This window comes from Opisthocomus hoazin, chromosome 3 (genome assembly GCF_030867145.1).
Source record: "Opisthocomus hoazin isolate bOpiHoa1 chromosome 3, bOpiHoa1.hap1, whole genome shotgun sequence".
In the NCBI taxonomy this organism is placed as follows: Eukaryota; Metazoa; Chordata; class Aves; order Opisthocomiformes; family Opisthocomidae; genus Opisthocomus; species Opisthocomus hoazin.
In genome coordinates, this window is record NC_134416.1 from 19,369,427 (window position 1) to 19,393,115 (window position 23,689).

General features: G+C 35.6%; 1 protein-coding gene across 4 annotated transcripts in view; it reads left to right on the forward strand.

Moving 5' to 3' along the window:
• CSMD3 (CUB and Sushi multiple domains 3) overlaps positions 1–23,689 on the forward strand; it is a 767,725-nt gene that overhangs the window by 566,681 nt on the left and 177,355 nt on the right. For all 4 annotated transcript variants that reach the window (XM_075415663.1, XM_075415665.1, XM_075415666.1 and 1 more), the window contains one exon: positions 11,742–11,858. In XM_075415663.1, the coding sequence (XP_075271778.1) occupies positions 11,742–11,858 (117 nt within the window). The remainder of the gene's footprint in view (positions 1–11,741; positions 11,859–23,689) is intronic.

Consider the following 23,689-nt stretch of genomic DNA (forward strand, 5'->3'; position numbering starts at 1 on the left):
ATACAAGTCTATCCTACAGGGTGAGATGAAACATGCTCTGGGGAAATCTTACTTCTTTTTGACTTTATTCCTTTACACGTGTATTTAACACCAGCAATGCTTTGCTGCTGTTGTTTGCTTGTATTATTTGTGTTTTAGTATACTTATTTTTCTTTCAGCTGTATTATTGAATTGTCATGTTTAATTTATTACTGCTTTGAGAATGACCTTATGTAAACCTTTAATTAAGTCAGGTATTTAAGTAGTTGAATTGAGATAGCTGTTCTTACTGTTTGCAATTTAATGTATTTTTCCCTTTTAAGCACAGAATTGTGTTTATTAGTGTTCATATCATTTTGGGTGTACCATGGCATTTTATTCTCTAGGAAACTTATTAGCTTGACTTTTTTCTCTTAAGAACAGTTTCTTATAGCAAACTGATATTTACTTTTTAGGTATCAATCCACTGGTAAATTTAATTACCCACAAGTACGGGTGAAAATTGAAAGAGGGAATCATTTAAAAAAGGGAATTTGGAAAGTCGGGACTTCTGTCTTCTTAAAATTGACTTAAAAGTCTATGTTGCAAACATAAGCAGCAATGATGGCAAAGAAAGCTAAGACTGAGCAGATTGCAGTGACTTCAGTTAATTTATCTTTAGTTGTCAGATCTCAAATTTAAAATTAAATTAATTAACTGTTATTGTAATTTCTTTTCAAACTGCCAATGGACACACACATTCAAAATACTGGAAATCACTTGGAAATCAATTGATCATCAATCACTTGGAAGCTATGAGTTATAGGGTTTCATTCTAGTGTAGTAATAATATTCTCAGATAATTCAAGAAAAGTCTTACTCTTTGTAGCAGGTATGATTCACTACTAGTACTAGAAAACTCATTTGGGGAAAGAGACATTCTCGAGGCATGCAGATGGGCAGCATACAACAACATCAAGGATTTTGGATGGGTGATACACTCGTTACAGCCTCCCCACCCCTAAAATAGTGAGAGTCTTGTTATCAAAACAAGATTCAGGAGATTATATCACTTACCAGCTCTCCAGCAATAAGTATATTCTTGGTTCTGTGCAGTTCTAAATGAACTCATAAAGTTAATGAGTTAAAAGAAGGCTCATAATTATAACTTGATCCTCACTTTTTGTAGGTTTCTTCTTCTACAAAATGAGAAGATGTTTTAAGTATGTCCTTGTCCACTAAGTTTATGGAAAAAAAAATATTCTCAGTGAGACCTCAGCTACATTGTCTATCAAATGACTTAGAAGCAGTCATCACACTCTTCATCACATAATAGGAATGATTCTTCCTTAAACCAAATGAGTGATGAAATACAATTTAGATATAAAGAGTGCACAGGTGCATAAACAAATAACACAGAAGCTGCATGGCCTCCAAGAAAAGGAAGTAAGTTTCTGATTGGAGCGGATGATTATTTCTTATGAAGAGATCTGTAAATCCTTACACATCTTTCATTTGTACTTTCTCATAAGTCAATGTCTCAATTCTGCTATTGTAGCTGAAAATTTGTTAAGCTTTGTTAAGCTTGGACTTATTTTTACTTCTACACATCCATCATGTCATACGTTTTTCCTCTTGCTGTCTAAATAGACTTGAAAGACTCCCAAATGGTTTCTCCCAGAAGACACTACTACTGCCAATTTTCTTTTCTCTTATTTTTTATTCATTTATTGTGTTGGTAGATAAATTGTTTTCAATTGATTGTTTGCCTCTAGAAGTTCCTTAAATATCATGTCAAAACTTTGCTGCAGATGATTGACTTGAAAAGCAGTTTTAAATTTTCATTTAGTTATTGTTTTTCAGCTGTGGAAGCTATAACTCTGGTGTGCTCTTTCACAAGAGTGAACCTGTGCAGAGGCACAGGCTGACTGCAAAGGCCTATTCCACTTCTATTTATTATGAGCAGAGATTGTTTCATTGCCAAGACTTAGCATATGTTAGACAACATTTTCTCTTATTAGATGTCTCCATTCTCAGAGCCTGCTACTTTAACTCCACTAAATTGCAAAGATGAAATAAAACATTACTTAAATGAAGGAACCACAACCTTATTCAGTGAGTCTTTCTGAAGTGAGCCAGACTCCTGGAAACATATCTCCTGGTGTTGTAGTGTATTTATCAACTGGAGCCAGAGATCTCTGCTGCAGTGAGAAATGTGACAGAGTGGAGGCACCTCACCATCCTCCAGCTTGCCTGGGAACAGTAAGCCAGAGAGACCTCAATCCTGTCCTTTGTTCCAGAGGCAAGCAACATTTTAAAAAGTCTTTACCTGTTGCAGAAAGGCAATGTGATTATTCAGTGAGGTCTTCATGAGCTGCATAAACTTCCTCGAAAAGCTAATTAAAAATTAGTGCACTAAACACCACTTAAGAGACTAGAAGACTGCACCACACCGGAAATTAATTTATACCACTGCTACTTGTTGAATTATTTTTCTTACAGAAAGCTATCTGTTGCACTACTAGTAGAAAAATGAAGAATTATGATTATTAATTGTCTGCAATTTAGCTATTTTTGATTCAAAATTTGCTAGTGTATCTGTTAAACAGTGATTTAACAAGACACCTAATTTTAGCCTAATTTCAATCAGGTTAAATTTTTAGTTTTATAAATACATTATTAAGACATTAAACATATTTATTTAATATCTAATTATGCTTATCTACCAGATATTTTGACATCTATATGCCACAGGCTTTGACAATAAATTATTCCTGATGTCTAGCTCTACCCTTTGTCACAAATGAGTGACTTAGGATCCTTAAAGAACCACTGTAAAATGTTTAAGCAGAAGTGGTTTTAATATGATGTTATAAATATGCCACTTAACACTCTCTTACTACATGGAAGAAACATACAAAGGAAAAGTGAGTTACACCCAAGCTGGAACGATTCACAGAGAGATGAGAGACAAAAGGGTAAGGAAGACTCCTCTTTAGTCACAAGGTTCAAAATGGAACTGCTTGCTTTGTGAACTCCTTCTCAGAGAGGAGTCTAGGTACAGCTGGATCCAGACTTAGCCCCAGACTTGATCAACAGTCTATATCTAAATGATTATATATAAATGTTTCATTAGCATCAATTCAGCATGCTATCAAAGTTACCAAGGCAAAATTAAAGATATTGTACTACAAGGTTATGCGCGATCTCAGTCACTTACTAAAGATCTGCAGCGGTCTCTCTGCCTCAAGGAGCAAGAGAGGCATCCCAGCTCCAGGTGAGATCCCAGTTGTGCAGCCACTCTGCCTAGCAGGGAGAGCTCTGAGAATGCTCACTTAGGCTGTCATATGTATGGAAAAAAGTAGTTGGCTTAGAGTCAAGTTACATGCAATGGGAAAGATGGGAGTGAGACTCCTTGTACCAACAGCTTTCTTTGTTCCTTGACAAGTGAGTCTTGGAAATGCCACTTGCTATTCATGAGTTAATTGCATGTTCAGTGCTCCAAGCTCATATGCATTGATGCTCACTGTGTCACTCTGCTCCGTTGCGGGTTTACAAGGAACAGACTGAAACCAGAGTAGTTCACAGCCTGACCATGGCTGAGGCCTTTACCTTCTCCGGAACCTGCACCAAGCCACTGCTAGTCTGGTCAAGAGGTCGAGCATACCCTTCACTTTTTATAAGTGGGACTCTCACTTTTCAATTTTTTCTTTAATTTTTGCTCTAGTACTTTGACAGTTTAAATAGGAGCACAGGATTTTGCTTTTATACTCCTGCACTCCACTGCCTATTTGAAATGGACATAGATTAATTCAGACAGGACAGAAAGAGAAATATGCCTAATTTCCTGCTAACTGCATTTGTTCAGGAAAAATACAGCAAAAATAAGGAAGAAATAAATTTGTAAATAGATGGTATTTTGACTATTTGAATAACAGCCAATATCATGAAGGAGCTATCAGCTGTGGTCACATTCTGCAGCAGAAAAAATGTAGGATATCAACCTTCTGCCACATCTCAGTTCACATCAGAAAATTAATTTCAGACTTTCCGCAAACTTGGCTAAAATAAGAAAATTTAGCAAACAACTTATAAGCAACATATTATTTCAGTATCTAAGAAAACAATATAGAACATTTTAAAATTGTGTTCACCAGAGTTCATATGGAAAAAAAGGAAAATAATTAAAGTTTAATAATCATTAATCATTAAAATGAGAGCAAAACTTGTTTCTAAAGCTTTGCTAAAACTATCCTCCTTTGTATTTTTTTTTCTCCTGAATGTAAAAGCATATCTCATATTCAACTGCATAAAATCTACTTATCATATCTTCAGAAAGACATTTAGTTTTGTTTTAAAGTTCATGGAATGGAAACTGAATACACAAAGTTATTTTGATTTGTTGGTGGTTTTGTTGGTTTTAGAGGTAAAACTTGATGAACTGTTGAATAAATCTACAGAGAAATAATTTGTGTGACTAATTGCATTTTATATATGTGTATGTACATTATGTATAAAATAACAACAAAAGCACAAGTTGAAAGATAGCTTTAGCTTCTGCTAAATTTCCTTTTGCTTCTTTTTATTGAAAAGAAAGATGTACCTCTTGAAATGTCCTCCTTAAAATGTATCAAATCATCCTTCTCTGCTAAACTACACAGATTTTGAGTTCCTTGGTTCTCTCCTTGTAAGGTAGATTTTCTTGATAATACATGCTTCAGAAAACTTCCAAATATTTTATAATTCAAGTTTATGATAGTTTTTTAATATTGGAAGAATTGCCCTTTGGGGGCTCTCCCATTTTGTACTTCTTTATTAATAAACTTTTTTCTTTATGAGTTTTACCTTTCAGCATGAAAAAATATCCTTCCTCTTCAAAATCAAATAAAATAACCCATCACACTATAACAGCTCAATTTGTGGTTTTAGTATTGCCAGCACCAAGAAAACTGAATGTACCCCTTTCTCATGCTACAATCAATTAATATGGGTAGATACATAACCAGTTACGAGAAGGTGAAGTACTGTCTCTTGTCTGCTTGGATATACTTAACAGATTGTGACAGAAATTTATATGTCTTGTTCTTCCAGGAATTGCTAAAAAATCCAGTAACTTCCCAAAAGTAGTTATGAGAATATCTAAAATTAACTAGTTTTACTGAGATTGTTGGCAGTTATTTCTTGTCCTATCTTCTACGGACGAATAGAAAAATCTGTTTCTCTAATCTTTCTCTCTACCTGCCACACCTTCAGAAAGTAAGCAGTCTGCTCATGGTCTCATTCTTCTCTTTCGGACATTGAACAAAATCAATTATTTAAAAATTTCCTGCTAGATCATAATAGAACCTTCTTTTTTTCTTACTATTTTTTCTTTTTTTGTTTATTGCCAAAAACTTGATGTGGTGCTCCTGCTGAGACTTTAGTGCTCTTGAATGGAGCAGAAATGTTACCTTCTACATCTAATACAAGAAAGCCTTGCTCAGAGGTGTCTTTGTCTATGGTAACGTTGTGCTGAAACTCAAATATTTGACCCAGTAAGTTTTTCTACAATATCTAGCTAGGTGCTTTTGATTTTGCATTTCTACATTTGCTAATATTTTTTTAAGTTGCTAATTAAAATTTCTCTCTTTGGTTTATTTGTTTTTAATGTTATCATTTCTCCAGTTTCTCTTAATGATTCAGGTCCTGCTTTCATAGGTTTCTGGATTCCTGAGAGGATTTTGCCAATGTCTGCTGGCCTCTGTTTCAACTAACCACTTTCAAATACTATTAACACATATAGGCCTGAGCTTCTCTCTCATTTTTTAAGTCAATTTTGATTGTCATAATTAAACTGTGTTGTGAAGACTGAAGAGATGACAGCATGCAAAGCTTCCATATTCTTTATGATATTGTTTTCTTTGGTACTGCTTTCCAGCTGTATGATCATGCACTCTCTCTCTCTCTGTATTTGTTGTCTTTTTATTTCTAATGTATTATGTATTTTCAAACAGCAACCAAAATATGTATTTCTACATCAGATTGCGTTTTCCATATTCATTGTGTATTCAAAACAATTTTAGGTGCTTCATCACATTCACATTTGCAGGCTGTTATCCACAAGATAAGTATCTCTAATTTGGAAGTTGAAAAAAAATTAGTCTACCATTTTTATCTGTTAGGATTTCCTTTGCATTTTTTTTCTTATTTTGTTTCTGGTGATGATGTATCAGTCACTATATTTGTTTTCTTATTGCCTGTGTATTAGTCTTGACTTAACCATTACAAGAAATCATTACAACTGAAAACCTGGTCATTTGGATTTAAAAGGATAAATAGAATGATATTGTCTTATATCAGGCCAGGAGAAATAGCAATCAATGATTTACTGTATTAAATTCCAAAAACATACATCATGTCACCAAATAATTATTTTTCTTAATCTACTGATTTAGACCAACTAAATATTAGGTATTCTAATGTGGGTTTTGAAACTGTGGCCTATTAGATAAAAAGTTAGTATCCCATTAGCAGTTCTTCAAGGTATATTTTTCCTCCTTTTGCAGAGTTTATGCATAGCTATTCTTCATTTTTTTTTAAATTTTTGTACCTGTGTAATTAGATTATCTGTATGACATAAAGGCATATTGTGCCATTCATTTTTAAGCAGTATTCCCCACTGAAGAATGCTGTTTGATTCCACTGAAGAATGCTGCTTAAAAATGTGTGGTGCAATATGGCACGTAAATCTACAATTACAACTAAATACTGTTAGATCTTAGCTGTAGGAGCTAGAAAATAGGTAATCCAAAAGCAGGAGTCAGAATTAAAAGCTTCAAGCTTCACAATAATACTCAGTAGCAAAAATATTCATTTCTTCAAAAGATTAAGATATCTGAGTTTGATTCTGATATTTACATAGTCCATTCTTCACAGTTCTTTTACTGAAGTTTTTTTCTTGTTGGTTCTTTGGTAAACTGCAAAGGCATGATGGAGAACATATGAACAACAAGGACATGGCAGGGGTTTTTAACCCTGTAATGTTTTGCTGGAGCTATGGAAAATTTTACTTTATTGCTTTATTTAGGCATAGATTACAGGGATCTGTGGTTCCGTTGTGTGATTTTGCCTCTCTGCAGTGATTGTCCACATTTCTTTTACTGCTGGTGTATGCTGAAATGTGACAAAAGTTGTCACTGCTGATGGTAATGCATTTTATATTGTATTCTCTACTTATGAATGCTTTGCCGTAAAGAGGTAGAATTTAGTTCTTCAACAAAGGTGCACCAGTAATAACAATCAAGATGGGTAACCTTCCAGGTAAAAAAGCTTACCAGTTTAAGATACAGAGTAGGTGATACTTCATTGTTCTTATGACAGAGCTTTTTCAAGGGTTGCAGGGACTGCTACTTTACAAGATAAGATACCATTACAGTAAATTCAGCACAAACAGGAAAGGAACTTTTTGCCATTAATGCCTAACAATGTTTCAAGGAAACAGTGAGCAATGCATCAACACTCATTCTTACCACATTCTTACCATAGTCTAGTGCCTTTCTCTCCTATTAGTGTCCCATTGCTGATCCTGGAAAGCAGGACAAGGACAGTATACTGAGAAGTACTTCTATGTGTCAGAGAATAAACTAAAATAGAAATAGCATTGGTAGCATTGTGTCAGTGGAATAATTAGATCCAGTCAGACAATTTGATACTAGATATTTTCCAGAGGCAAAAATGTGTTTTGGTTTTGTATCAAATTAATGTTTTTTAGTTCTCTATAGCTATGGTTTCATGTCCCCGGATCCATCTTTGATTTCTGAGTAGTAATGTTTAGTGTTGGCTGGGGTAGAATCTCCTCTTCCTGAAACTTCTGGCATTTTAAAGTAAGCATTTCCCAAAAGGTAATGTATTTCCTAAAATACCGAAAAAACCTCTTCCTCCTTCCTGATACATTCAGAAAGGTCTTGGAGGATAGTCTTGCTGCTGTAAGACCTAAATTATTTATCACCTAAAGATTTATGAAGTTAAACATTTTCTCAGATTGCAAAGGTCAGCTGTGTGCTTACATCTTGATTCAACTTTCTGTTATACTATTTGTTTCTGAGACCCAGGAAGATGAATTCTTGTGAGGATAGAGTTATTGTAGCAGCAGTTGGAAAATAACAGGGAGAGACCATAAGGGAAAAGGTAAACTCAGAAAGGGCAGAATGAAAAATTCTAGAATGAGAACATCAAGTGAAATAAACTGCCATGGAGTACTCAATGCAAGAATTTTATTGTTGCTGTAAATTAAACTTCACATATGTCAGAGTGACAAATAAGTCCAGTCTGCACTGAGCACATCATAGCACAGGCTGCAGGGAACTCTGTTGAGACACTTCACACCTAAAGCTGCCCTGCTGGAAATCCTGCTTCCAGCCTTGTACTGTGTCTCTTGTCCTCTTATGTGACCAGATATGTGCCTACTACGTAATACATCTGTATATTGCTTTCATGGGATTCAATGTGTGGGAAAAATATTTAGATGTTTCAGACAATGTGTCATATAAACATTTTAATTAATATCAACTATTAAAAGAAAATGGCATTATCTTCAGGTTTCGGAGACATTGAAGTTGTTTTAATCAGACTTTTGTATTAATGAGAACACGCAGATTTTTGAAGGTGCTTGTCGTGGTTTAGCCTGGCTGGATGCCAGGTGCCCACCAAAGCTGGTATTTCACTTCCCCTCCTGAACTGGACAGGGGAGAAAAAATACAACAAAATGCTCATGGGTTTAGATAAGGACAGGGAGAGAAAACTTGCCAAATACTTTCACGGGCAAAATAAATTGAACTTAGGGAAATTAGTTTAATTTATCGCCAATTAAATCAGAGTAGGACAATAAGAAATAAAACCGAAGTTGCAGTTCAGCAAGCTAGGCAAAACTGCATTTTGCATCATTTTTTAATTTGTAAAAATTGCTGGTTTTAATCACTTTTAAAAATCTACATGCATTTGTTAATGAAATTGTTTTGGGTGATTATTTTTACACCAGCTGTGATAATACTACCTTTCGCATATTGTGAAGTATTTTGGCTTGACGTATACATAGTTAAATAATAATTCTATCTCAGAGAATCAAGTATACTTTAAAAGCATACTAGCTTTCTTAAATTCTTGTGTATGACACAAACATAATTAGTTTCTCTGTTTTCCTAGCTTTAAAAAAATGTTCTCAAATGTTGCTGTTGATTTTATATACACAGATATTAATAGCAACAGTTTTTAGTGTAAGACATTACAGGAAAGTGAATAAAAATTTGTAAAACTTGCAGTAAATTTTATTTTTGTTTGAAAAATTAAGCATGTTAAATGAATTTATGGAAAAAAATATATGTTTATTTAAAAGAAACTCATTGGGTTTTCTTTCTTTGTTCTGTTTTAAATATACTCGTAATTTTGTAAAATCACAAATACCTTGCCTAACTGCATAACTTGAAGGAATAGAAAAGAACAGGGGTATAAAAAATATAGACTTTATAAGTAATGGTCCACTATATGCTGAGTACTAATATACAGCTACTAACTCAATTTTATTACTATTGCGTGTTATTACTCCAAGTTTTATTAAAAGTTAAGGGTGAAATTCTATCCCTTTTTGTGTCAACGGCATTGATGTTAATAGAATCATGATTTTACCCTGCATTTGCACATTATTGTACATCTGCTGATTAGGGAAGTATAATATTGATATGAGTGTTGGAGTGGGATGGTATTACTCATCTTTATTGTATTAACTCATATATTCAACTTACAAACAGTGAAGAAGGAAATGGTGTTAGGGAGAAGTAATAAGCTTTTTGGCAATCTTATTTCTCTGGTTTTAGTCCTTTTGTTGCTTATATTCTTCCATGTTCTCTTCTGTTTCATCCAAAATCTGGAATAGAAAATCTTGACTACTTACAAGCTAATAAGCAGCTCTGTTTTCATCAAAAATATTTAATACATATAGCTAGTGAAGAGTTTCTAGTTTGTGTTTTTCAAATAACTCAAAGCAAGTAAGTCTCTGGATGTGAGGTTCAGCCAGGACTCTTGCCTCTTGGCCAAAAATATCAATTCTATTATCTAAACACTTGTTCACAAGAAAGCATGAATTTCTGATATTTTACATGACTGTAGATTGAGGCAAGACACTGAGGTTATTCATGTAGCCATAGAAAACAATCTTGTGTATAGTAGTCTTAGTGCTTGCTCTCTGTCTCAGAGTGGGTCCATACTGGTAAAGCTGTACTGAGCATCAGCAAGACTATGTCCTGTTCTGGGTCCTGATTCGTTTGCTAGTCTCTAATATATGTGCCACTTCTACCACATGCATGCACACATGCACAAGCAAAAGTCAAGATCCTTCTATTGACCTATTTCAAATACCATGACTTTCACACTAGCCCATTAAACTGTTTGCTAATTGTATACGCAGACTGGAGAAATAGGTACCATCTGCTCCCATTTCAGGTACACAGTCTGTCAAACTCGGCACCTGCACCAGACTGAAAGAAACCTTTGTTAATGCGAATTACAGAAATCCATGCTCAAAGCATCAGAGCCTTAAGTTGCTAGCATTAAAATATGTGTTTTTTTCATGGTATACTCTACCTTACATTTTGTGTGAATTGAATGTAGTGTTAAAATGCATGGTTTGTAGCTACATTAACACATATGTTTAGAATGACTAGTAATGACATAAAATCTTCTGAAACAATAGTAAGAAAAACATCTTTTTCTTAATATAATTCAGAAGATGTTAATGTTTTGAGAGCATACCACAAAAAACAGATTTTTTGTTCTTAGTAAATGAAACATTGAGTGGTACTTATTTTAGAAAGTCATTTCTTAACAGACAAGAAAAATTAGTTAAATAGATATGTTAACTATAAACTCATTAAAAAATACTTTATAGTCCAAAGTGATTAGAAGAGATATTCTAAACAGATGCCAGAATCTTGACAATAGATTCAACTACTAATTTACAAAGTATGTATAAGAAGCAAGTAATAGACATAGGAAAACACTAACATCTATGACTGTTTCATACAAATACACATGAGCATCTGATGAAGGAAAAGAAGAAAAAGCACTGTTTCTTGCTTCACAGTTTTGAATACTCTCAAATGATGACTTCCATTGTTAACCTTAGAAAAATACATTGTTGTGGTAAATAGCATTGTGTATCTGCTATTTTATCAAGTATTAGAGCTATTAACGTAGAATAAACATGATGTTTATGTGATAAAGAAAAGTGTTTGCTCACAACTTTCTATACATAATCTTATAAATAATGGAGATATAAATACATGGTGCATCATTTTCAGTCAAGGAATCCTGACTTTCTTATTTGAGTAGTTCTGTACATTATCTTGAATTATACGTCTATTGGAACAAATAAGAATTTACTAGTGTGCAAAAGTGCTATATAATCTGTGCCTTTATCAGAGTATAATGCATCGTACGAATGAATAATAGTTTTGTGTGCTGTGAATAATAGACTACTGTGTATAAAGAATATCATTATTTTATTAAGATGGCTGATAAGCGATAAAGAAGAACAATAATTGATCTGGAAAACTGCAGAGTGCCATCAATTCTCTTTTGATATATGAGAAGGTTTTGCATACTCAGTACTTCCCAGGATATACAAATTTAATCTGGTTCAGAAGTGTGATAAAATTTACTGTAATAGCATATAGCAACACACAACGAATAACTTTAAACAGAATTTTTTTGTGATATTATATTATTCAAAACCAATTATCTTCACTTTCTAGCACCCTGTGGAAGCCGGTCAACAGGCTCTGAAGGCACTGTGTTATCACCAAATTACCCCAAGAATTATAGTGTTGGTCACAACTGTGTTTACTCTATCACCGTTCCTAAGGAATTTGGTAAGTAAATCTGGTCTCATAAGTTTTTGTTGACAATTCTTGATGATTTCTATAATTACTTTTATATTAAACATATTAATGTGAAAAAGCTGTTTTAAACTGATATTTCTGTACTGTTGATCATTTTTATTGTGCGCTATTTTCTCAAAATAGTTATATTTGCCATTATCTTTTGAAATTGCTGTTCATTTACTTTTGTCACACTGTGACAAACAAAATGCAACACAGAATATTGCTGTGATGTTAGCCAAATATACTAGTGGTACCAGTTAAAGTTTCTTTTCACCTAAGATCATGTGCAAAGGCTCTAGTAAGTCCACGTAAGCAGAGGAAGAAATGTTTGTCTTCAATGTACAGAAATATTGCTTTCATAATCCTTGGCTTCTCTGCATCATGAGGCAATGGCATAGTCTTTCCTGAGGAATGAAATTAGAACAGCATCTGTGTGATATGTTTTTTGCAGGTTCACAGATCCTCCATCAAAACTTCACTCCCATTGTAACACTTTTTCTGATAACTAGATGAATCTTTTAAAGAGGTCTTCAGTCCCACACAAAGACAGAGCTTTTACAGCACTGTTTTATCTTTCTGGGTTTATGAATTATTTTATCTCACTTTTCTGTTCGATGACAGCTGACAGCTTGTTGTTTACTTTGACTCTTTGGTAAGCAGTATGCCACATACTGAATATCATGCATTCTTTAAATATCCGTGCTTCAGATTTATTCTTGGATAAGTAGGGCTTCATTCTGACCCACTGCTCACACTTCAGTTCATCAAATAACAGGTGCCTGGGAATGGGTATTTATTAATCTTCCTTCATGTTGATTCTGCAAACTTTTTATCCAGTTTAAAGACAATGCTTGAACAGCTGTATGTACATCTGACATACTCATGATGAGTGAAGTCTCTTAATATCCAATTAATTTGTTCTTATGTATAGCATAGAGGTGTATAGCATCCTAAAAAAATAACATGTTGCTCAAAGTACTGTCCCCCAAGCCATGGGAATCTCTGCTTATTCCTTTAAAACATTCAGAAGAAATTACAGAATCACAGAATCACACAGAATGGTAGGGGTTGGAAGGGACCTCTGTGGGTCATCTAGTCCAACCCTCCTGCCGAAGCAGGGTCACCTACAGTAGACTGCACAGGACCTTGTCCAGGCGGGTCTTGAATATCTCCAGAGAAGGAGACTCCACAACCTCCCTGGGCAGCCTGTTCCAGGGCTCCGTCACCCTCAGAGGGAAGAAGTTCTTCCTCATGTTCAGACGGAACTTCCTATGCTTCTCTTTGTGCACATTTCCCCTTGTCCTGTCACTGGGCACCACTGAAAAGAGCTTGGCCCCATCCTCCTGACACCCACCTTGAGATATTTGTAAGCATTTATAAGGTCCCCTCACAGCCTTCTCTTCTTCAGGCTGAACAAGCCCAGCTCCCTCAGCCTCTCCTCGTAGCAGAGATGTTCCAGTCCCCTCACCATTCTTGTAGCCCTCCACTGGACTCTCTCCAGTAGCTTCTCATCTTTCTTGAAGTGGGGAGCCCAGAACTGGACACAGTACTTCAGACGGGGCCTCCCTAGGGCAATGTAGAGGGGAAGGAGAACCTTTCTCGACCTGCTGGCCACACTCCTCCTAATGTACCCCAGAATGCCATTGGCCTTCTTGGCAGCCAGGGCACACTGCTGGCTCATGGTTAACCTGTCGTCCACCAGGACACCCAGGTCCCTCTCCACAGAGCTGCTCTCCAGCAGGTCCACCCCAAGCCTGTACTGATGCATGGGGATGGTCCTCCCAAGGTGCAGGACCCTGCATTTGCCTTTGTTGAAATTCATCAGGTTCCTCTCTGCCCAACTTTCCAGCCTGTCCAGGTCACGCTGAATGGCAGCACAGCCTGCTGGTGTATCTACCACTCCTCCCAGTTTGGTGTCATCAGCAAACTTGCTGAGGGTACATTCTAACTCTTCATCCAGGTCGTTGATGAAGAAGTTAAACAAGGCTGGGCCCAGTACTGACCCCTGGGGGACACCACTAGTTACCGGCCTCCAACTAGACTCAGCGCCGCTGATGACAACCCTCTGAGTTCTGCCATTCAGCCAGTTCTCAATCCACTTCACCGACCACTCATCCAGCCCATACTTCCTCAGCTTCCCTAGGAGGATATCATGGGAGACTGTGTCGAAAGCCTTGCGGAAGTCAAGGTAGACAACATCCACGGCTCTCCCTTTGTCTACCCATGCGGTCATGTCATTGTAGAAAGCTATCAGATTGGTCAGGCATGATTTCCCCTTGGTGAATCCATGCTGAGTACTCCTGATAACCTTCTTTTCTTCCACTTGCTTGATGATGGCCTCCAGGATAAGCTGCTCCATCACCTTTCCCGGGATGGAGGTGAGACTGACCGGCCTGTAGTTCCCTGGGTCCTCCTTCTTGCCCTTTTTGAAGATTGGAGTGACATTGGCCTTTCTCCAGTCCTTGGGCACCTCTCCTGTCCTCCAGGACCTCTCAAAGATGATGGAGAGTTGCTCAGCAATGACATCCGCCAGGTCCCTCAGCACTCGTCTGTGCATTCCATCGGGGCCCATGGATTTGTGGACTTCCAGATCGCTTAAGTGATCCCTCACGCAGTCCTGCTCGACCAAGGGAAAGTCATCCTCTCTGTGGTCTTCTTCTCTTACCTCCGGGGCCTGGGATTCCTGAGGGCCTTCCTTGGCACTGAAGACTGAAGCAAAGAAGGCATTCAGTAGCTCTGCCTTCTCCGCATCCTCCATCACCAGGACACCCGCCTCATTCAGCAGCGGCAAATTAAACACCTTTGCACATTCCTTGATATTTCTAGCCTTTACAAATACATGCTTTTGACCTAGCTAGTTTGTTCCAGATAAACTGGAAACAGTATGTCCTCCCATTTCCATCAAATCTGATACTTCTTAGTTTATCACACAGATGTCAAGAAGTAAAGAGATAAAATTACAGTAATAACATATTCAAAATGTTAATGGTCTGTAGTTCATATCTTTGTCATTCTGGATGGAAGTGTCATTTTGTGATTTCTGGAATCCAAGACAGAATTCCCAAAACAAGACATGGAAAAAGGGAAAAATCCCACTGTTCTGCATAGTTACTGAGAATAATTAGACAAATACTAATTTTCTTTCCATGCTACGCATGTTAAGATCAGTATTAAGAAATTCTGTTTGACCATTTCACAGTGCCTACACAAAAAAAACCCCAAAAATGCTGATATGAAGAAAGAAAATCATGGATTAGATACGATTAACCCTGCCATACAAGGATTCAATGACATATTAGGGATATGATTATGATAGAATATATGTCATTTTTCTTGAGCTCTTTGTCTGTCCTACCTAGTGACAGTCCTTCACTCTTTTTCTTGTTTTTAAACAGAATATTTGGAAAATTACACCAGGTACCTATAGAATATATCATGGAAGTATTTAATCCACTTCTGTGAATGTAGAAAACATGAATGCTTATGTTTTGAAAGACAAAGATAAAAATCATTCCTGGCAGTAGCCATTCAAAAATGAGGATGACATGATACATCGAATAAGACAAAACAAGTACTTCCATTTTAACTGCTTTTTTTTCAATCATACTCCTACAATAAAAAAGAGAAGAATTCCTTGCACCCAAAACCTCTAATTTTAAAATATAAATGTTTGTTTGAATTATAGTTATTTTTTTAAGTTATTAATAAAGGCTTTTTCCTTGACCCATGCTTTTTCTCTAATCTATCGTTACTGAAATTATTCCAGTAACAAACGTTAAGAAAGTCAAAGTAAATTTGACAATCAATTTAATCTGTTTTCTACACTCAAGATAATGATTTGTCTCAGTCTGAAATTTTAAAGATTGGTGTAATTAATGTGTTTTGTCTAATAGTTTTCATATCTGTCTCATCACAATATATTCAAGTACAGTTGCAGAGGATAGCCATAAGTTTTTAAAGCTGAGCTCTTTAAGATCAGTTTTAGGAAATTCTTACCTGTAACTGTATTATTTTGAGTCCTGATAGAAGACATTGCATTAAGAAAAGAGTCTTTGCTTTCAGTGCTTGATGAGAGTTGTGTAGGAATCACTCACTGACATGATGGTCCTCAAAAAATGCTGGTCTTTGTGGAAGAAGACACCAAATTTCTTCTTGAATTCACTTGCTAATGTGCACCATGACATGTAGATTTGTCAGAGATTGTTCACAACAACAAAGTGTTGAAACAAGCTTTTTGCAGAATGAAGGCGTACTCCAGTAAAGATGCTGACATAAGATAAAGTATTTTTCCTAAAGAAAACAGCAAAAACTCTTCTTCTGTAATCTTCCCGATGGCTCCAACTTTCAACATGAAATATAGCATTCAAATATTTACTGAATGAAACCTCTTCAGGAACTATTTTGGCATCCAGTACAGTATATGAGATCTTATAATAGAGCACAGTTTAAAAAAAAAGCTAAAGCCGGGTCAATATAGGAAAATCCACAAACAGTGGAATAGCGTATTCCCTATGTAGAAAGGAACTCATTGGCCTGGATTAGTTTTTGATGGAGTGAAAATAAAAGCTATTTCATGTGCAGCTTTTCAGGTTCTCAGGCCCAAAATTCTGTGGAAAAGTCATGGCAGTGTGGACTTTTTTTCAATGTTTCATTATTCTGTCACGCAGAATCACTGCTACAATATTTCATACCATGACAGGTTTAAGCTAGAAGATAAATGATTTACAAAAGCATACAGTATGCTACAGGCAAAATCTTTTGTAAACATGGAAGACTCATCTTCTTTGACACTCTCCCACTGATATTTCAGAATCATGTAATGATAATTAATTGTTCAACACTGAAATCCAGCCCTGGTTACAATTAAAATGCAGATGTCTCAGATTTTATTTTGTTTTCGTGATGCACATGAATGATATTGTATGCTCCGCTCTTCATAATGGTGTTGTCTATACTATTTAAATTAAGATTATTAACAGTAAAATAAATTTTATATCAACTTGCCTCAGGAAATGGCTTTCCTTTCTGTTACAGCTAAAAGATAGAATGAATGTACAGAGTAAGGTATGCAAGTGTGGTTTATGAGCTATGCTATCAGAAAATTAAGTATTGATTCTCAGTGGCCATCAAAAATATGAAATTTAAATCAGAGCTCTTTTTTCCTACAAAGAAGCTAAAAACCATGTATACAATTGGGAAAATGTCTTGTTTCTGTGGAGACTGTGCATTTGTTTTACATTTAGAGCAAGATATAATATTAAAAACACGACAAGCACTTTATTGATAAGCATGACATTTGGGGATCTCTTAGAATTTTGGCAGTGAAGGTAGACCTAGTTTGCTTACAGTAAACAGAGAAGTGAAAACCCACTATTCTCTTCAATTCCTGAATAGCTTGTATTGACAAACATCTTTCTTTCATACAGTGAAGTCATTTTCAGATTGTTTTGTGTCTCTTCTTGTTAGGAGATAGCCCTGAATTATTGCAAACAAGCAACAGAGAGAAGAAACAAATAGAGCCAAATAGCAGGGGTTTGGGATTATTATTTTTATCATTATTGTTATTGTTGTTGTTATTTTATTATTGTTATTATTATTGTTGTTGTTGTTAATTAGATCCTAGAAAGAGTTTCCATTTTTTTCCTATTTATTTTGCAAATACTGGAAAGTATGCATACAACTTTTATTCTGCCAGTGAAGACACACATTGAGCAAACAATGTTGTCAACATGTTTTTTCTGTTAGACAGATCACTACACCTAGAATTGTTAGACAGCTTAAAAGCCATGTCACACTAGAGTTATTTCAATACTGTTTAATTTGATTTCAAACTCAGTTTACGTTTGGCAAGAAAAAAAGATAGGCAAGGACAGATCATAAGTATCAGAATGTCCCAAATGACAAACTTGCATCAAGAGGGAATAAGAACCAAATGGTATTTATTTTTACTGCATTACAGTAAAATGTTTGCTTTCAATAACTTGAATCCATCATCACTGCTGTGTACATCTTACTTTCATTTAAGAAATGTGGCAGACATGTATGGACTGACATTTTTACAATGCAAAGCATTTAACTCTCCATCTTAAAATGGATGGAAATATCTGGCTGAATATCTAGCTTTAATACTCTCAATTATTCACTAAGCAATTATTGAATTAAGCAATACTTTGCTGAATGGGAGGTAGAGGTGATAGAGGATGATCTGAAATATCAAAACAGCTACCATAGGTGGGAATCTTATTCCCTCTTTTCCTGCAAGTATTCACTTCAAAGTCAGTGAGACTGCATTGTCCAAACAACGATTGTCAGCAAAATGGAGTGAAATCAAAAAGACTGCTCCAAATTCTTGTTTGCCTAAATGTATAAAGGCTTAAGACACTAATTTCAGGAAAAAGGGATAATGATCCTTCTTGTACTACATATTTTACAAAAAGTAAGTCCGCCCACCTTTCTTTCCCCAAAAGAGAATGACTTCAAAACCACATGACTTCTGAGAAAAGTGACCATTATTTATTTATACATTTTGAAAAATACGTATTTTTTCCATGTAATCATAAAACTATATTTTTTGTGAAAAAATCTTCTACTTTTTACACATGCTTTCACAAGAATTTTGCAGAATGACAGAAAAGCTGACTGTATCACAGGACACTTCATGTAAAAACTAAAAATATTTTTAAAAGATGATTCAATTCCAGAAATTTAATTAAATTCAATATAGTTGAGCATGATAACTAGTTAGATTAGGGTATAGTACTTCAGTTTTCTGATTTATTTTCTCAGTTTTCTGAAATATAAAGTGAACAACATGCAATAGCGAACATGTGTCGCGTTAAAGGGGGGGTTAAGGGGAGTCTGATATTCAACTAGCCTGCCAGAGCCCTTCCAAGGACTTTCACTGAAACAGTTTCGCAAAGTTGAAACAATAGGTAATTTATTCAAGCGACAGTTATCACAGATTCGGAATTGCCGTTGATAAATTCACTGTCTACAAAAGTTGAGCTCAAAGTAATAGTTTAGCGCTTTAATTAACAATGTGTTCCCGGGGGTACGTCTGACAAAGTCAGAGGCGTGACTCTTACCAGAAAGGCGTCCCTTCTTGGGGGGGGAAGAGAGATTCAGGCCCGTCGACCCGTCCGTCAGGTGAAGTTCTCGCTTGGCTCCTCCTCCCAAGGAGAGTTTTCAAGTGCCAATTTTTATATGTTTGGAAATCTTTTTGCGAGGTGGGACTAAGTCAATTATTGTGTATCGATTGGCTCTTGGCATGGAATGTCGTGTGGTCACAAGCGGGACTCAGCAGTGTGACACGCCTTCGGAGCGGGCATCTTGGTATGTGTATTCGGGGGCCATCTGTGCTTTACCCAAAGCAATCTCTGAAGCAATCTCTGGCTGCGCAGCCTCCGCAGCGCCCCACAGATCACTGAGTTTACAGTGATGGGCTATCCCCCCTTACTTTTGTCTGATAAGATAAGCACCAGTTGTTAGCTCTTCGGCTCTTGACAACCTCAGTCCCTTTGTCTTTTGTCTTGCATTCGACAAGTCCAGCAAGGCCATCGATTACAACTTGTACATACAAATATTTATTATTAACAACAGGAAGAAGTATTTGCTGTATGAGTAAAACCAATAGATGATAAAGTTCATGACTCTTCCATTTTTCTTGTCATTCTTTTAAATCTGTTGTCCTCTTGTCATTTCTCTTTCTAACACCATTCTCTTACTGCAAGATTTTCAAAGGATCTTGTACTAGCCTCCAAAAGCATGAGAATAATGTTTACTAAATTCTTAAAACTGAGCTTAGAGAGCTCAGCATTAAAAAGTGTATGCAAGTGTTTCTCTGCATTTTCTCTGGTCAGATAACTAAGCTTCATTCAAAAGTATGTAAACAGCAGTGTTATCTGTGACAAAATTTAGAAAGTCTGGCCAGAATAGAGACATCATTGCGCAAAAGGTATCATGGAGACACAAAAGTGATTTTCATCCCAGAGATGATAATCTTAATCAAACTGATATGCAATCAGACATATAACTGGCAAAGTATTCTTTCTTTTTTTTTACAATGTATTATCAATGTGGAAAGGAAACATTTGCAACACTGGTGTGAATGCTGCTTTATGTTAATTTGTCTCATTGCCAGAATATTGTTTTGATTTGAAAATACTTTGAGTGGGCTTAACTGTGGCAGGTACATACCTCTTCATTTGAGTCTTTTGTCAGTTAATTTTGAGAGTTAATGAAGAAAACTGAAGGGGGTTAAGAATGGAGTCAGTTTGCCTAGAGACAGAAAAATATGTAGGTTGTGTATATTGTGCTAGAAACAAATAATACACCCTCCCAACAGTGGAAATTGGATATTCTCGATGTGCATTTAATGTGCATTTAATGATAAGATATGGATTTATTTTCCACTATTATTCTGATTAAATATAGAACATAAACTATTTGTTTGAAATGTGCGATACATTTTTAAGGTTATTTTATTTCTTAAAGTAAGAATATTATATAACTGTATAATAAATATCATAAAAATGGGTAGAATCTGGCTCATTGTATTGTGTGCATTTTAGCAAGAAAAGTATGTACAAGTGGTGAGCCAGAAACTTAAGAAAACTTAGAAGTCTATCTTCTGCACAATAAATGGACATAAAAAGCTAAATGGAAAAAAAATCTTCATCAGTAAGTGTAAGATCTGGACCTTTGGAGTCAAATGCAGTGACATGATTTGTGTTTTAATCTGTATAATCCAAGTGGGGGTGCTCTAAATCTGTGAATGTATCTTGTCTTGAGGAACTGCCCTTAAACACTGCTGGTTTAAGTGCAGATATTTTTTTGGCTTGCATGCAAAGCAAATTGGTGTGTATACATGTAATTTAACCCTTTGGTGGGATACATTTCCTCTCGGTTTAGCTAGGTACATAACTACGGAAGTTTGATATCTAGTTTAAACCATTCAGATGCTTGCTGTTATCAACAAAGAGAGATACATATTCCCATGGCATGATTCTTCCCATCTAAAACATCTATCTGCAAGTTTTGGAAGGAGATAAATTCTTTGTAATGTAAAAGAAACAGCACAGTCTTATTTTCTAATATTTGTTCTGGCAGCTACTGTTGGTTAAATGAATTAGAGAACATTGCTGCTACTGTAATCTACATCCATCCAGTAGTCATGCTGGACACATATAGCTTCATGATTTTATCTTGTGAGTATATGGTAAGGCTGGCAATTTCAGATACATTTCAGTTAGCAGCCATTTAGGTGCTTGAGCTTGGAAGATTCAGACTCAAGCTTTACTCAGTGATTCCTCATCTTCAAATCTTTTAATTCTAACACTGGAAGCAAACAAAATCTGTGTCTTTTTATTAAGCATATATTTGACAATAACATTCCTACTTGTTTAAATGTTGTTAGATCACATACTCAAGAAGAATTTCAGGTGACAGAATGCATTATGTTAGATATTCTACAGGAACAGGAAGCTGTGGCCTATAGCCTGTCTACACAATGAATACATAATGGATTTATGTTGCCATCTTGAACAAGAAAATGAAAGACACAACTAGTTTTGTGCTGGAAATATTATCTGTTGTGTTGTGGGGGTTTTATTTGGCAAGTATTACATTAGAATACATAATAAATGTATCTTAAAGTACTATTTAAACATGAATGTTTTCAAGGTTTGGTATAAATGAATTATAATGCAAGAATTTAGGTAACATATGCAAATTAGGAAATTACCTTCCCATTGATGTAAAAATTTCTTTCTTTGAAGACTATTTTGCAAGTTTTAACAAGTTTGTGCACAGATTTTTAATTTCATTATATTTCAAACACAGAGCAATAATATTAACTACTTAATTTGGAAATGAATAGGCTAGTAGCAATATATTGTATAATGAAGATACCTGGTAGATAGTGAATATATTTTTATCACACTGTTAAGTACACATGAATTACTGTGCTACCTGCTGTTTGTAAAATAGCTTGATATTGCAGTCTAAGATTTTAGGAGAATAAAGATGAGCATTAGTTGTATAACTATTAACTTCTGGTTTGCTTTTCTAAGTCAAGGTCATGTTTGTGTCATTCAGATGCTGAGTATATAATTTAAAGAAGCGCCAGAAGGTAATTTCACATTACTTTCCACTTATCTATGAATCTCCTTAGGTTTATGAGAGGAAGAACTGGCAGGTTTTATATACACAAACTCACAGCTGAGGAGTATTTCATTCATTGGTTCAGTACTTAAAATGCTTGCCAAGCAAGCAGATGTCAATAAAAAGTCATCATAGGGTAACTTCTAAGGGAGATCAAAATACTCAATGTATTTTTGAAACAAAATTTGAAGAAATTTACTATTCTAGTTGCTTATTATGATTTGAAGTCACTTTTTCAGTGCTTCTTTTAGATTTTTTCAATAAAAATGATTAGTTTTGGCTCAAATATTGATGATGGTTTTGAATATAACAATGGTCAGTTTAATACAGACCATGAAATAGCTTAAGTTATTGAGTTTGACTATAAAGATATGGCAACAGTATAGCTGTCTTTTTAATGGCCTAATAACAAAGTGGATTGACGATTAGAAGACATCTGGTCTTCAAAGAAATTCATGGCTTCACAATAAGTACAGTAATTTGCCTATAATGCCGATGAATTGATGAAAGATATCTAAAGATTTCTTTTTTCTTTTTTTTGTCTGAGCAGTGTGGCCCCAGCTGCTCCAAATATTTAATTATCAAAACTTATTCACAGAAAAAGCTGTTATTAAAATAGCTGAAATTAGTCTGAGTTTCTGATTCCAAATGACAGAGAAGAGACTACGTTATATTTGTCACTAATATGCGTTCCAATACATGTTACTATCCTGGGGGTGAGACTGAGTGGTGGTAGATTTTCTAAACAATTCTTCTTCTTCGCTATGTTCACTTCTTAGGACAGGATTGAGGTACTTCAGCAGCACAACACCAAAAGCTTGCATCACCATTGATTAGACACTTTTAATGTAAATTTATATTAAAAATGAAGGTGTTATTTTTATTCTTAATCTCTGTATGAGTGAAAAAACTGCTTTTCACTCTTCAAGCCTGGCCAGCGTGGCATCGATTAGGTGGTGCAAAATTGCTTACTTCTGACCAGCAGACTTCTGAGATTCAGGAGCATCCTGCTTCCTGCCCGACAAACACCTGCATGAGATGGGAGATTTCCTTCTTCCTCCTGTTGGAAAAAGGCCACAGTCCAGTGCAGAAACCACTTAGCTGCATATGAAACCAGGAAGAGAGCATGTAAGCTCTCTCTGGAGAGGCTGACTCTTCAAGGATTAGATAGGCTGTGGAAATTTATAGCTCTTCTCCTCACTCCTGTTATATATAAGAAATAAGTTTTATAGATAAGAAAATAACCAGTGGAAATGGGTTATATCAGTTTTTCCAGATGGAAAAAGAGAGTTCCCACAGCCTGTGTCTCTTCTAGAAACATCAATTCTCTGTATATGAATAAATGAAATCTCAGACAAGTGGAAAAGCTAACAGTGCTCTTATTTTGAACAAGATATGGTTTGTCTGATTGCGCACACTTCTCAGATGGTAGAAATGAGGTTTCAATGTCCTTCAGGCTACAGAAAGTCTAAAACTCTGTTCACCTACTCACCTAGTTCCTTAACTAATGGGCTATACAAGATTATGAAAAATGCAAATCATACCAGCCCCACAAACAACTCTAGACTTAACCTAAGCAAATGGTGTTCTGCTAGGGGGACTGGCAGATTGGCCTTATGAGTCAAATACTAAGTTCTGGAGATAACTCTTCCTGGCTT